The 14843-nt window shown below is 37.6% G+C and overlaps 1 protein-coding gene across 1 annotated transcript; it reads right to left on the bottom strand.

Moving 5' to 3' along the window:
* Positions 1 to 3224: 3224 nt before the first annotated feature.
* On the bottom strand, positions 3225 to 7438 carry LOC104210775 (glutamate dehydrogenase A). Its single transcript, XM_009759740.2, has 9 exons — positions 7082 to 7438; positions 6809 to 6922; positions 5435 to 5656; positions 5265 to 5339; positions 5027 to 5143; positions 4667 to 4917; positions 4241 to 4316; positions 4077 to 4163; positions 3225 to 3547 (listed from the first exon to the last, which is right to left on the bottom strand). Exons 1-9 carry the CDS (start codon positions 7187 to 7189, stop codon positions 3362 to 3364), a joined length of 1236 nt encoding a protein of 411 aa, XP_009758042.1. The 5' UTR covers positions 7190 to 7438; the 3' UTR covers positions 3225 to 3361.
* Positions 7439 to 14843: the final 7405 nt, after the last annotated feature.

Raw genomic sequence — 14843 nt, 5'->3', positions numbered from 1 at the left:
GGCAGGTGTGGGTTGTGACAAGGATTTTCATGATGGCCTTGACACAACTTACAAAATGGGGCAACATCATGACGGGCAGCTCGGTATAACGGACTAAGTGGAGGCACGTTTTAGATCATGGCTGATTGTGTGGCTTAGTGATACACGTTTTTAGCATGTTCCCTATGTTTGCTCATCAGTTGGGGCTTGTCAACTGATTGTCTAAAATGCTGCCAAGTGTAATTGAGCAGCCTGCACTATAAATATTTGCATAAGGTTGTCCCAAATGGGCAGAAAACTTAGTCTTGTAGCAAGTGTTAGCCAAAAACGTCTAAGTGTAATTCCTAAGGGTGGGAAATTCATTTTGGGGCAGGGAACTAGGGAGTTCTTTGTTCTTGGCCACAGGGTTGGCTTCTTTGTGTTCTTATATTCACATATTAATACGAGTTGGGAAGAAATTTTTGTAAATTTGTGTGTCTTTACTTACTTTACTTGCTGCCTAAATCATTCTAAGTCCAAAACGTTCCTAAAAATTATTCTAAGTTTTGGAAGGCTGAAGTCAAGGTTGGGCTTGACTGCCACACAGTGGTGAACCTCTGGGTAGAATTCGAGTGACATAAATCACCCCTGTGACAAATAGTATCAGAGCGTGGCTAGATCGGGGCGAAGACACGACGTTCATAGGTTGAATTTCGTGAAAGATGGTTGGTGGCAACGCAAAACTGAGGGAAAAAGTTGTTGCATTGGAGGCACTCGTCGGAACTGTTGATGGTGATCAATTACTGACTATTTTGACTCGTCTTATCTATCTTGAGGCAGAGATGAACAGGCTGAGCCAGGAGTGCACAGATCTAAAAGCGGAAAATAAGGTTGTTGTGTCGTGCTGCTGGCAATGATGATGCATAGCGTGGGGCAGATCGTACCAAGGTCAAAATTTCGGAGCCTAAAGAGTTTAATGGTGCAAAGAATGTCAAGAACCTCGAAAATTTCCTGTGGGATATGGAGTAGTACTTTCAGGCTGCCCATGTGCGAGATGAAGACAAGGTCACCATTACGACCATGTACTTGGTGGACGATTCAAAGCTTTGGTGGCGGACGCGCGTGGCAGATGATGTAAGTGCTGGTAGGCCAAAAATTGACTATTGGGAAGGGCTGAAAAAAGAGTTGAAGGATCAATTCTTTCCTAGCAATGTGGGCTGGATTGCTAGATATCGTTTGAAAACGTTGAACCAAACTAGAACGGTCAGGATTATGTCAAAGATTTCAGTTTTTTTATGTTGGATATAAGCAACATATCTGAGGAAGACAAGCTGCATAATTTCCTTTATGGGTTGCAGTCGTGGGCGCAAATGGAACTCCGAAGGCAAAATGTGAAAGACTTTCCTAGTGCCATCGTTGTTGCGGAAGCGTTGGCTGACTTCCGGTTAGGACAAGATGGTTCTGATTTCTCTACTACTTCAAAGTCAAAAAATGGAAACAAGGACAAGGCAAAAGAGTGGAGGAAAAACGGGAATGACAAGGGTAATGCCTTTGAGGGCAATGGCAATGAAAAGAAAAGCAATGTGCTGGACCTTCGACAAACAAGGGACAAAACAACAAGTTTGATGGCTGTTTTATTTGTAAAGGACCACATATCGCGAGGGACTGTCCAAAACTTGAACGATTTACAACTTTGTTTGCTAATGAAAAAGGTAATGATGAGCCGAACGAGGAAAACATGAGCAGGAGACGGCATATTTAGGGCCTATGGTGGTGCTGAAAAATGCGGAAACTACTTCGTCGAGGACGACGAATTCTTCGGGTGGGGTGGTTTGTTAGCCCCTTGACAAAGTTCCTCGGCAGGTGTGGGTTGTGACAACGATTTTTATGATGGCCTTGGCACACAACCTGAAAAATGGGGCAACATCATGATGGGCAACTTGGCATGACGGACTATGCAGGGTTGACAAACGCACCTGGAACGGAGGCAAAACGCATTTCACATGGACGTGCGGGTTGTCATAACAATGGCAAGTCGACATCATGTCAAAGCAGGGGCCAAGACATGGCAAGACATGGCAAGACAAGGCAAGGCAATGCGGGACAAGCAATGACATTAATGTGGGCAGATTTGATCAAGTTGAGGGCGACTTGACATAGGCGGGCAACTGTGGCAATGGACGTGTGCGGCTAAGTCAATGGGCGGCAAGGTATAATCATGACATAGGGGCGGAGCAATGTCAAAGGGCAAGGTTGTGCGCAATGCCAGCCTTGGGCGTGCAGCAACTGGCCAAAACAAGCACATGCAGTACACATGCAGGGCGGTTGAGCGGTTACAACTGCCCCATTCAAGCATGACTGATCATGGGGCTAAGTGGAGACACGTTTTTAGATCATGGCTGATTGTGTGGCTTAGTGATACACGTTTTTAGCATATTCCCTATGTTTGCTCATCAATTGGGGCTTGTCAACTGATTGTCTAAAATGCTGCCAAGTGTAATTGGACAGCCTGCACTATAAATATGTGCATAAGACTGTCCCAAATGGGCAGAAAACTTAGTCTTGTGGCAAGTGTTAGCCAAAAACGTCTAAGTGTAACTCCTAAGGGTGAGAAATTCGTTTTGGGGCAGGGAATTAGGGAGTTCTTTGTTCTTGGCCATAGGGTTGGCTTCTTTGTGTTATTGTATTCCCGTATTAATACGAGTTGGAAAGAAATCTGTAAATTTGTGTGTGCCTTTACTTACTTTACTTGCTGCCTAAATCATTCTAAGTCCAAAACGTTCCTAAAAATTATTCTAAGTATTGGAAGGCTGAAGTCAAGGCTGGGCTTGACTGCCACGCAATGGTGAGCCTCAGGCAGAATTCGAGTGACATAAATCACCCTTATGACAACATGTACCATGCTGGAAAATGACGAGAGAACTAAACACTTGGGTTCATCACAGTAGCAACAAGGACCAGATGTCCACTTCACCACGAACATAACCACGAAATTCTTTTCCGATGGACTGGACCCTTCATTTCCCTAAATCATTAACAATGACAAGGATCTACATCCTAAACCATCTGCATCGCATTGCATGCATAAAGATGGAAGCACGGTGGCTGTCATACAGTAGAACGACTTCCACTTCCATTTGCTACTACTAGAATTAATATACATACATCCAATAGTATATTATCTATCTTCCCTTCAATATCTAGCACATGATTCTCGATATTATAGAAAGAAATATGAGAAGAGAGATTACTGAATGCCAGGAGTATTGATGAAGCAAGGCTGTTTTATTTGTTGATGAATGTCTCACATGTTTAAAATGGTTCAGTTCATGCAGCAGAGAAAGACAATAAATTTTTATCTGTAGAAAGGGAGTATGTTGTGCCACAAAAGAGGCGAATATAATTACGCCTCCCAACCTCTTAATGTTGTGGCACGTGCAACACGATTCACGCCCAGTGTGAAAGCACCCATCCGAAGATTGCAATCGTGTGACTGACACATGTTTTTCAGCTTATGGAAGGCTTTTGTCATGTATTTCTTAAGCTCCCGGTTAACCTTCTCCTCATCCCACATAAAACCTTGAATATTCTGTACATGAACAAAGAATATATTCAGAATAACTAAAATGCACAGTTGAACTATTCTGGAAAGAATAAAAAGTGAGATTAAGATTTCAAGTTTCTCCTAAACTTTCAGACACAAGAAAAGAGTTGCCAAAGTACATTTTTAACAGCTATTAAGATATGACTCAGTTTAAGAAAATTGCATGCACCTTCTGGAGGCAGTGCAGAAGAACTTGTGAAGACATTGACCAGAAAATTTCAACCTAGATACTTGCAATAATGCAATCTACATGAATTCGAGGCTTGTCTTATGTCGTCAGAAAACTGATTTCAGAGGAAAACTATATGGTTCGAGGCTTGTCTTATGTCGTCAGAAAACTGATTTCAGAGGAAAACTATATGGCATGATGAAGACTGAAGAACTCAAAAACTTACTTATTCTTCACAAAATTGCACTAAACTTAAAACGGTGGTCAGAATAAAACCTGTATGATCTTTCCAATGTAATGAAAAGAGATATAGGGGGTGTCAATGTCAAAGATATACGATATTACCTGAACCCACTCAAAATAACTGACTGTCACACCTCCAGCATTGGCATATATGTCGGGAAGTATTACAATTCCCTTTTTAGATAAAATCTGCAGAAGGCAGTTATCTGTCAACAAATGGTAATCCTAGTAGTCAAATGGCTAGAAAACCTGGAAAATGTGGTTACCTCATCAGCTTCTGGATCAGTAGGATGATTTGCCGCTTCTATGATGAACTTAGCCTTGACATTATCAGCATTTTCTCTTCCGAGAAAAAAAAACAGATTCACACAGGGACAAAATTAGACGTATGTATAATAAATCCCTATATATGGTTTAGTAATAAAGACAGAATAAAGGAAAAAATTCACACAGTAAAGAATTTCTTCTCCACATAATCTCATCAAAGAAAATAAGAGAAGGTTTGTTATTGGTGCTCACGTATATCATGTAAATTGAAAATAGGAAAAAATTAATCATCTTTCACATAGTAACAAAAAGTTAAAAGTTAACACCTATTAAGGGCTTTCTACAATCAATTACTTTTGGGAACTTTACTTTATATTCGCAGCATATAAGGACCAAAAATTTAAATGTAATTTAAGGGTCTAAACCTGTTCAAAACTCCTCCCAAAGCACAAGGTATGAGAACATCACATTCATGTGTAAGCACTTCATCTGAATTCATCACATCCCCACCACTAAAGTCGATCAGCTTCCCTGTTGCTTCTTTGTGATTAAGCAAAGCGGGTATATCAAGCCCATTGGGATTCTTGACTGCTCCAGTTATATCACTCACTGCAATTACCTTGCCACCTCTCTCATGAATAAGCTTTGCTGCCCATGCTCCCACGTTTCCAAAACCCTAAGAAATACAAATATAAGATTACAATAGTCATTTTGAGTGAATTGTGCGAAATAGCGAGCAGAGGAACACAATGGTGTGCTGGAATTGAACAACTCCGAAATTTTACCTGAATTGCAAAAGTCAAATCCTTAATATTCTTTCCATATTCAGCAAGTAAAGCTTCTGTAGCATAAACGACACCACGCCCAGTTGCAGCTTCCCTACCCAATGAACCGCCAAGATCCTATGATAGAAGATGAAACAGGGTACTTCAATAAATTGAATGAAAACTCATAATATTAACCAAATTGGATAAGTCCAAAATGTAGCAGATAGGACTTAAAAAATATGTTGCAAGAACTTACTATCGGTTTTCCAGTCACAATTGCAGGTGAGTGACCATGAAACTTTGAATACTCATCCAAAATCCAGGCCATAGTCTGTATATATAAAGTATCAGTAAGCCTATTTGTTTGCAACTACTCTGTAGCTCCACAGAGAAGAAATATTTGAGATAATGACCTATATTACTAACCTGGGCATTAGTGCCCATATCAGGTGCAGGGACATCCGTATTAATTCCAATTAGATCATGAATTTTCTGGGTGAAAACACGCGTAAGGCGCTCCAACTCACTCTTGCTTAGATCTTTTGGTTTGCAGCCAATTCCACCCTTAGCTCCGCCATATGGAATATCTACTACAGCAGTCTTCCAAGTCATTAATTGAGCAAGGGCATTTACTTCGTCAAGGTCAACCTTGCAAAAGAAATTTACAATATATCTCAGTACCAAGTCCAGTGCTAGAAACAGTAATCACTTGAATACAGAGTACCAGCAAAACTAGGCGAATTGAATAAATAAGACCATGTAATGAAATTTATCATTGACATACAAGAATTGGATAGAAAAAGGCTACTGGAGATCTAGTCATGTAATGATGGAAAAACTTGACCATGATCTAGCAGATACTACACACAGTAATTCCTTGACCAGAAAATTTTTTCCAAAGATGTTGAACTCATTAATGAAAGCTAAATAAAGTAGGTATACAAACCTACACGTGTTTGTCACCAACGAAATAACCCAGATGCTATAAAATCTAAAAGGATGAGTTGAAACCTCCAAACAATAAATTTCTATCTAAATATATAAGCCCAATGATTTCTTCTTTATCTATTTTTATTATGGACAAAGCCAATGTTTCATGCTTGAAGCACCTGAAGGATTTGACCTGACACATTATGTAAAAAGTTTCGTGGAATTACAGATCTCTTATGTGATCATGGATAACATGCACATGAATGGTCGATGCATCATAATATTCTTTCAAACGACACATATACATTTGTGGTGAGGCTTAACAGAACAGATTTTGGTTAAAAGATAAGTACTAATTGGAATTAATTTGATCGGAATCTGGTACTCATTTAATACCACCGTTCTAGCTATCCCGATCTTGGCTAATTTGTACTGTATGGTAGGCGCCAAAAGAAGTCTACTCACCCTTGTTAAATTACATATAAGAGCGGGAACCTAACGTCATTGACGTTCCAACCCCCCAAAAAAGACAACACCAACAGTTTTATAAATAGAATCAAGACTCCCTAGAACACGGAACGACTCTTTAATTCGCAACCAAATAAATAATACAATCTTATACCACTAATCTATGTTACATAACTGATGATTAGAGTGGAACACCTATTCGTCTTAGCATGCATTGAAAGCTCTAGGATCACATCTGATATCTTTCTCAGAATACCAGTTTTTACCAAGCAAAAGCAAAAAGTTTATACAACCTCGGTTTTGACATAGCTGAAAGCTTTTAAAAGTGAAATTATTGAATTGCTATCTACACGAAGACATAAATTACAAAAAGACCAAATATCAAAAGCAAATAAAAATAACCTCAGGATGGTATCTGATTCCCCCTTTCATAGGACCCCGAGCATTATCATGTTGCACTCTGAACCCAACATAGGACACCAATGTTCCATCATCCTTGGGAATTGTGCATTCCACCTGATCAAACACACACAAAAAAAAATTAATCAACCTCTCATGAAAATTCAGAGAGAAAAAGAAAAATTGCTAGCGGTCTTAAAAAGAATCAATAGTAACATGAAATCGATCGCACAAGAAAGATAGAAAATTTACAAAGATAATAAATTAATCAGTAACCTTAATTTCTCTGAAAGGGATTAAAAGACTCTTCTCAAGTTTGGAGTCCAATCCAAGGATGCGAGCGGCCTGGCGAAAGTTACGGTTGGTGGCTGCAAGAGCATTCATGGCCAACACCCAGAAAGCAAAAAGTAGTAGAAGATCAAGATAATAATAGTTAAAACAGAAACGAAGACAAAAATGGGAACTACTACTTGATTGAGAATTGAGATACTATATAATAATGGCACAAGTGAAGATTTTGACTAGGACGTGACGATCTATAAAGGGTTCGGATGGTCACACAAAGGAAAGTCTATGAGTCAGTGACAGCTGATTTGGCAATTCGGGAAAACTCATTTATTATTTTCCTTTTCTGAAAATCTCAAAGACTCTCCTCAGGTTTACTTTTATAATATTACTATTATTAGTACCCACGCGGATAAGTAAAAAAAACGACCTACATCGTAAAATTTAATTTGTTATTGTTAATATCATTTTTATAACCAAACAATAAAAATATTTTGATACTCGAGTAAAGCTTATACTTCATTTGCAGAGTCAATATTTCATAAAAATAATGATACTATATAATTTGTTTGATATGAATATTCCATGAAAAATAATGATGCTATATAATTTGTTTGTTATGAAGCATGTACTTAAGGGAACATTATTGTAGCAAATGCTCATGGACATATTGCGGTGCATTTTTCAGAAGTTGTCATCCGTATTGAGGTTTATCATTAAAAAAAACATGGGTAAAAACTCAAGAATTTCTGGTCCTTAGGCGACAACTTTTGATGCAAATGAGAGACAATATATATTGTATTTGTTGCGGAAGTCAAATGTATATAGTGTGAATGAGTCACAACTACTATACCAAAAATTATGACAGCCACCAAATAATAAATAAGACAATAAAGCAACAATAAAAGGAACACCAGAATTTATGAGGTTCAGCCAATTTTGCCTACTTCCTCGGACACAACCAATATTTTATTCCACTCCAAAAATACAAGTGAAATAATACTAAAGAGAGAAGATACAAATGCCTTAAGAAGATAAGAAAGCAAATGAGAGGTGTGTATAAATCATAAACATTAGGCCTTCTTTTATAGGGAGAAATTCTTCCCAAATTAAGTCTCCCACTGATGTGGGAGTTTGCCATTTTCAACAAATCTCCACCTTGGCAAATTTCCACATCTTCAATTTTCTCTCGGTAACAAATTTTGGTTGTGTCTTCATCTTCAATCTTCAGTGTTCAACAATGTTGATCAAATCCAAACAATGTTGAAACTTCACCGCAGTCACCACTTTTGTCAGCATATCAGCAGGATTCTCTGTAGTATGAATTTTCTTCACCGTGACTCCACCTTCTTCTATGATTTCTCGGACGAAATGATACTGAACATCAATGTGTTTCGTCCTTGCATGATAAACTTGGTTCTTCGCTAATTGAATAGCACTTTGACTATCACAAAAAATTGTGATACTTTTTTGTTTAACACCAAGCTCTTTTAGCAACCCCTGAAGCCAAATTGCCTCTTTCACAGCCTCTGTAATAGCCATGTACTCTGCCTCTGTTGTAGACAAAGCAACTGTAGACTGCAAAATAGACTTTCAACTAACGGGTGTCTTTGCAAAAGTAAACACATAACCAGTAGTTGATCTTCGTTTGTCCAGATCACCCGCAAAATTCGAGTCACAATATCCAACTACAGACTGATTGCCTTCCTGCTCAAAAAATAACCCAACATCTACAGTATTATGAATATACCGTAGAATCCACTTCACAGCTTGTCAATGCTCCTTTCCTGGATTATGCATATATCTGCTAATAACTCCAACAGCTTGTGAAATGTCAGGTCTCGTATAGACCATTGCATACATCAAGCTACCAACAGCATTTGCGTATGGTACCTTTGAAATATACTCTCGTTCAGCTTCATCTTTTGGCGACATAGTAGTACTTAGCTTAAAATGGGGAGCAAGTGGAGTACTAACTGGCTTAGTCTTTTCATCTATGCCAAAACGTTGTAGTACTCTTTTCAAATATTCTTTCTGAGATAAACAGAGTTTCTTTGAACGTCTATCTCTTATTATCTCCATGCCAAGAATTTTCTTTGCCTCACCCAGATCCTTCATCTCGAACTCCTTCTTCAGTTGAATCTTCAACTTATCAATTTCTTCCGAATTCTTGGAAGCTATCAACATATCATCAACATATAGGAGAAGATATACAAAGGAACCATCTTTAAGCTTGCGCAAATATACATAATGATCGTATTTGCTTCTCTTGTACCCTTGCCGCAATATAAATTCGTCAAATCGCTTGTACCATTGTCTAGAAGATTGTTTCAATCAGTACAATGATTTTTCAAGTTTGCACACCATATTTTCTTTTCCAGCAACTTTGAATCCTTCTGGCTGAGTCATGTAGATTTCCTCCTTCAAGTTTCCATGTAAAAATGCAGTTTTTACATCCATCTGAACTAGTTCCAAATCCAACTGTGCTACCAAAGCCAACATAATTCTAATGGAGGAATGTTTTACAACTGGAGAAAATACTTCATTGTAATCAATTCCCTCCTTTTGAGCATATCCTTTGGCCACCAATCTTGCTTTGTAGCGAACATCTTCTTGGTTAGGAAATCCTTCTTTCTTTGCAAATACCCATTTGCACCCAATTGCTTTCTTTCCCTTCGGGAGATTGGCCAATCTCCATGTATGATTCTGATGAAGGGACTGTATTTCATCATTCATGGCAATCCTCCACTTATCTTCTTCTGAACTTTGGACTGCGTCTTTATAAGTGGTAGGAACATCATCAATTACAATTGAGGCGGCACAAGCAACCGTCTCTATAAGACGAACAGGTTTTGTTATTGTCCTTATTGGCCTGCTATTTGCAATTGATTTAAGTTGTTGTTGAGGTTCCTGAGTTGGAATCTCCCTCTCTACTAGCTCTTCTTCCAGAGGATAATCTTCATTTGTTTCCTCCTCTACTTCTTGTATAGGAAAAATAAATTTTCCCTCAAACTCTACCTGCTTAGAAGCACCATCATTTTGTTTGGTATGTTTTGTTACCTTATTTATCATAGCAGATTCATCAAAGGTAGCAGGGAATATTATTTTCTTTGTCATAGGACACCATAAGCAATATCTTTTGACTCCAGAAGTAATCCACATAAAAATAGTCTTCTTTGCCCTTGGATCCAATTTTGATTCTGTCACATGATAATATGCAGTTGAGCCAAATACGTGCAAAGAGTCATAATCTACAACAGGCTTTCCATACCATTTTCAAATGGTGTCTTGCCATCAATAGAAGTAGATGGTAGACGATTAATGAGGTGGCATGCATATGTAACTATCTCAGCCCAAAATTCTTTGCCCAAGCCAGCATTGGACAACATACACCGTACCTTCTCCAGCAAGGTCCGGTTCATACGTTCTGCCACTCCATTCTGTTGTGGTGTATGTCTGACAGTGAAGTGTCGGACGATGCCATCATTTTCACAAACCTTATTGAAATGATCATTTTTGTATTCACCTCCATTGTTCGTGCGAATACACTTGATCCTCCTGCCTGTTTGATTTTCCACCATCGTCTTCCATTTGAGAAAAATTTCCAACACTTCATCTTTGCTCTTCATTGTATACACCCACACTCTTCGGAAAAAATCATCAACAAAGGTTACAAAATAGTGCTTCCCACCCAATGAAGGTGTTTTGGAAGGACCCCAAACATCAAGGTGTACATAATCCAAAATGACTTTATTATTATGGATCGCTGTACAAAATTTAACCTTTGTCTGTTTCTCTTTGACACAATGCTTGCAAAACTCCAAGTTGCAAGCCTTTACTCCTTTTAACAATCCTTGATCTGATAGAGTTTTCAAGGATTTTCCTCCAGCATGTCCCAAGCGCATGTGCCATAGCTTGGTTGCTTCTGCCTCTTTGTCGTCACTGGATGTTACTGTCGCTGTCCCAATAACTGTACTGCCACGATAGCGGTACATATTATTATTCTTCCGATTAGCCTTCATTACCACTAGTGCACCGGAGCATACTCTCATCACTCCATTTTCTGCAATGATTTTGAACCCTTTTGATTCTAGGGCTCCCACAGAGATGAGATTCTTCTTCAAATCCGGTACATATCGAACATCTATCAATGTTCTGATCATTCCATCATGGTTCCTTAATCGTATTGAACCAATGCCATATGAGGTAAGAGGGCTGTTATCCGCTGTGTGGACGACTCCATATTCTCCTTCTTGAAATTCCACGAACCAGTCCCTGTTGGGACACATATGATAGCTACAAGCCGAGTCCATCAACCATATGTCTGATGATGTTGATGACTCTGTTGTAACTAATGAGAAGTCTGAATCATCACAATCAGCTACATTTGAATCCATAATGGCCTTTCCATTGTTATGTTTGGCCTTATTCTTCAACTTCGGACAGTCTTTCTTCCAGTGCCCTTTTTCTCGACAAAAGGCACATTCATCTTTGCTGGGTCTGGATCTTGACTTGGATCTTCCCTTCTTTGTCCTCGTTTGATTTTGAGGACGACCCCTCACAAATAGTGCTTCTCCTTCTCCGCCCTTCTGTTTTTCTCGCTTTCTTTGTTCATAGCTGTACAAAGCCGAACAAACTTCTCTGAGAGAAACTTCGTCATTTCCATGGAGTAGAGTAGTTTCAAGGTGCTCGTACTCATCAGGAAGTGACGCCAACAACATCAAGGCCAAGTCACCATCATCATAAGTTGTATCCATATTTTGCAAATCTGTGACCAACTTATTGAAACTGGTGATATGTTCATTCATCGTGGTACCAGGAACATAGGTGAAGTGAAACAGTCTCTTCTTCATGTACAATTTATTTTGACTGTTTTTCTTCAAAAATTTATCCTCCAGTGCTTTCCATAATTTACTTGCAGAAGTTTCCTTTGTGTATGGATATTTCTGCTCTCTAGCAAGGTAGGATCGAATGGTACCGCAAGCAACACGGTTGATAATTCTCCAATCTTCTTCTCCAATAACATCTGGTTTCTTTTCTTCAATGGCCAGATCTAGCCCTTGTTGAAAAAGGACATCTAGAACCTCGCCTTGCCACATCCCAAAATGTCCGGACCCGTCAAAAATTTCTACCGCAAATTTCGCATTTGACACAATTCTTGTCATAAGCGAAGATGTCAATGATGATGTATTGTTGACACTTGATGTAGATTCTTCTTGTTTATTGTCTCCCATCTTTGACACAAATATTATTTAATAACTGACGACACAAATCAAGATTATTTCCTTTCTGATGTGGAAGATCAGACTAAGTTGCAACCACAGAGCATACTCAGACAGAACCTTGACTCAGTTACCAAGATAAATCTTTTCTGATGTGGAAGATCAGACTATGCTGCAATCACAGAGCATACTTAGACAGTACCTTGGCTTTGATACCAATTGTTGCGGAAGCCAAATGTATATAGTGTGAATGAGTCAGAACTACTATACCAAAAATTATGACAACCACCAAATAATAAATAAGACAATAAAGCAACAATAAAAGGAACACCAGAATTTACGAGGTTCGGCCAATTTTGCCTACTTCCTCGGACACAACCAATATTTTATTCCACTCCAAAAATACAAGTGAAATAATACTAAAGAGAGAAGATACAAATGTCTTAAGAAGATAAGAAGGCAAATGAGAGGTGTGTATAAATCCTAAACATTAGGCCTTCTTTTATAGGAAGAAGTTCTTCCCAAATTAAGTCTCCCACTGATGTGGGAGTTTGCCATTTTCAACAATATTAGTGATGAGATAATGAGGAGGACGTGCCAGAATGATCCTTCGGGCTATTTCCTTGCGCAGGTATCCTGCTGCTGTAGATTATAGTAAGCTAATACTTAATTGGCTTCAAGATTCTAGGAGTGAACTGCCACAGAAACAAAAGGGCCTTTTAGGCAGTAAAATTGGACCACAATTTCCCATTTCAAGACCGCTAAAATGCAAGTAACTCGTTTCTGTGATTTACGATTTCGACTTGGTGTTGAATATCTTTATTGTCACCGGGGTAACTCTGCAAGTAGGTTTAAGTTCAAGCTAAAGCATGTATATATGCAAGCAGGTTTCAATTTTACACAGAATATTCAGACATCACTTATGACTTGGTGCTGGAAATCCAGACATCACTTATGACTTTACAAGCAGGTTTCAGTTTCACACGTATATGCAATTTCAGTTTCACACGTATATGCAAGTTGGAAGTTTCACACAGAATAAATATTATCATACAATTTATTAATGTTATTGTCACTATCTATGGCAATAGGTTTCAGTTTCTATTTGTTTATTGTTTTCAGAGCTACTTGTTCAGAGTTCAACTGCAGATTACATCTTCTTACGTTACACCAAATTAAAATATTAACTAAAGAAATGATATATAAGACCAAAGGATCAGAAGACAATAATAATATAGAATAATTAAATAATAAATCATTTAATAACGTATTAAGTTAAATTACAAAAAAAAAATTGTACACTACATTTCTAGCTTCATTTGTTATTTGTCCATCATTATCATAAACTAAAATCTTTAACCATTTTTCACTTGTTACCTATGAAAGAGAAACATACAACTATCCATGTGTAAACACTGATTTCATAAAAAATAACCCCCCATGAGACAGAACTTGAATAGGTATAATATATAAAAGATATTATATGATTATAACAAAAATCTAAGTTAATTAACTTTTACTTAAGTTATAGTTACTTGTAGTTACGGTTTAGATTTATGAATGCTATATTTTATACCAATAACATTCAATTAGTTGTATAGTTAAAAACATACTATCTAATTTAACTGACTATCATTATGAACTAAAACAATTTTTAGTATTTCTCTTTTCTGCAAATTATTTAGCATGTGCATGTACTTTAGATTAAGGAAAACTTAAACCGCGTAAATTCTATACTCCAAAGAAAAAGACAATTTTAACAATCATAATTAAACTGAAATGTGTAAATAATTTTACGTTATTAGTGATTGTACTATAATTAATCCAAATGTAAGTCCAGTAACTCATGTCCTTAGTCTTTGTAGTATAAGTGCATGTATTTTTTTAATTCATGCAGGTGGATGCAATTTTTGTGCATTATGTGCATGGTGGGAACTGACAAACACATTGCCTAGATGAAAATACTGTTTCCTCTTATAAGTATATATTATTATTATCTATGGCTGAATAATCTATTTATGCCCTCGTATGCACAATAAAATTATGTAAAAATATCATAACTAAAAATATAAGTTTGGACATACCTGGATTAGTCAATAAGACTCTTTCTTCATGGAGGATATCTTTTAATAATAATTGCCATGTTGCTTGCCAAATATTTTCTGGTTGGGACATTGAATTCGATAACAACAACATAAAAAAACAATTGCCTAAGATACGTTGGCATACCCCACCTACTTGCCTCCTTTATGCAATCCACATATTCGTTGTCATCATTAATTAAACCAAGTGCATAACATGCTTCTCTAAATGTAAGATAATCATGATTGTTGTTTCTTTTAAGATCTTCATAACATTTGGACCTTTAATGACATTCAACAACAATCTGAGGTAGTATAGCTCTCTAGTTCCGGGCGGAACAAAGAAAATCCTTTCAATTGAAAATGCAGAAGTTCTTCTTTTCTCCCATCTTTTCAACTTTGGTTTCCACAAAAATTTAAGGAGAAATTCTGCATAAGTTAATTCTCTTA

Source organism: Nicotiana sylvestris, chromosome 5, assembly GCF_000393655.2.
Source record: "Nicotiana sylvestris chromosome 5, ASM39365v2, whole genome shotgun sequence".
Classification (NCBI taxonomy): domain Eukaryota; kingdom Viridiplantae; phylum Streptophyta; class Magnoliopsida; order Solanales; family Solanaceae; genus Nicotiana; species Nicotiana sylvestris.
Note: the sequence above shows the minus strand (reverse complement) of the source record. Positions and strands in the feature narration are given on the sequence as shown.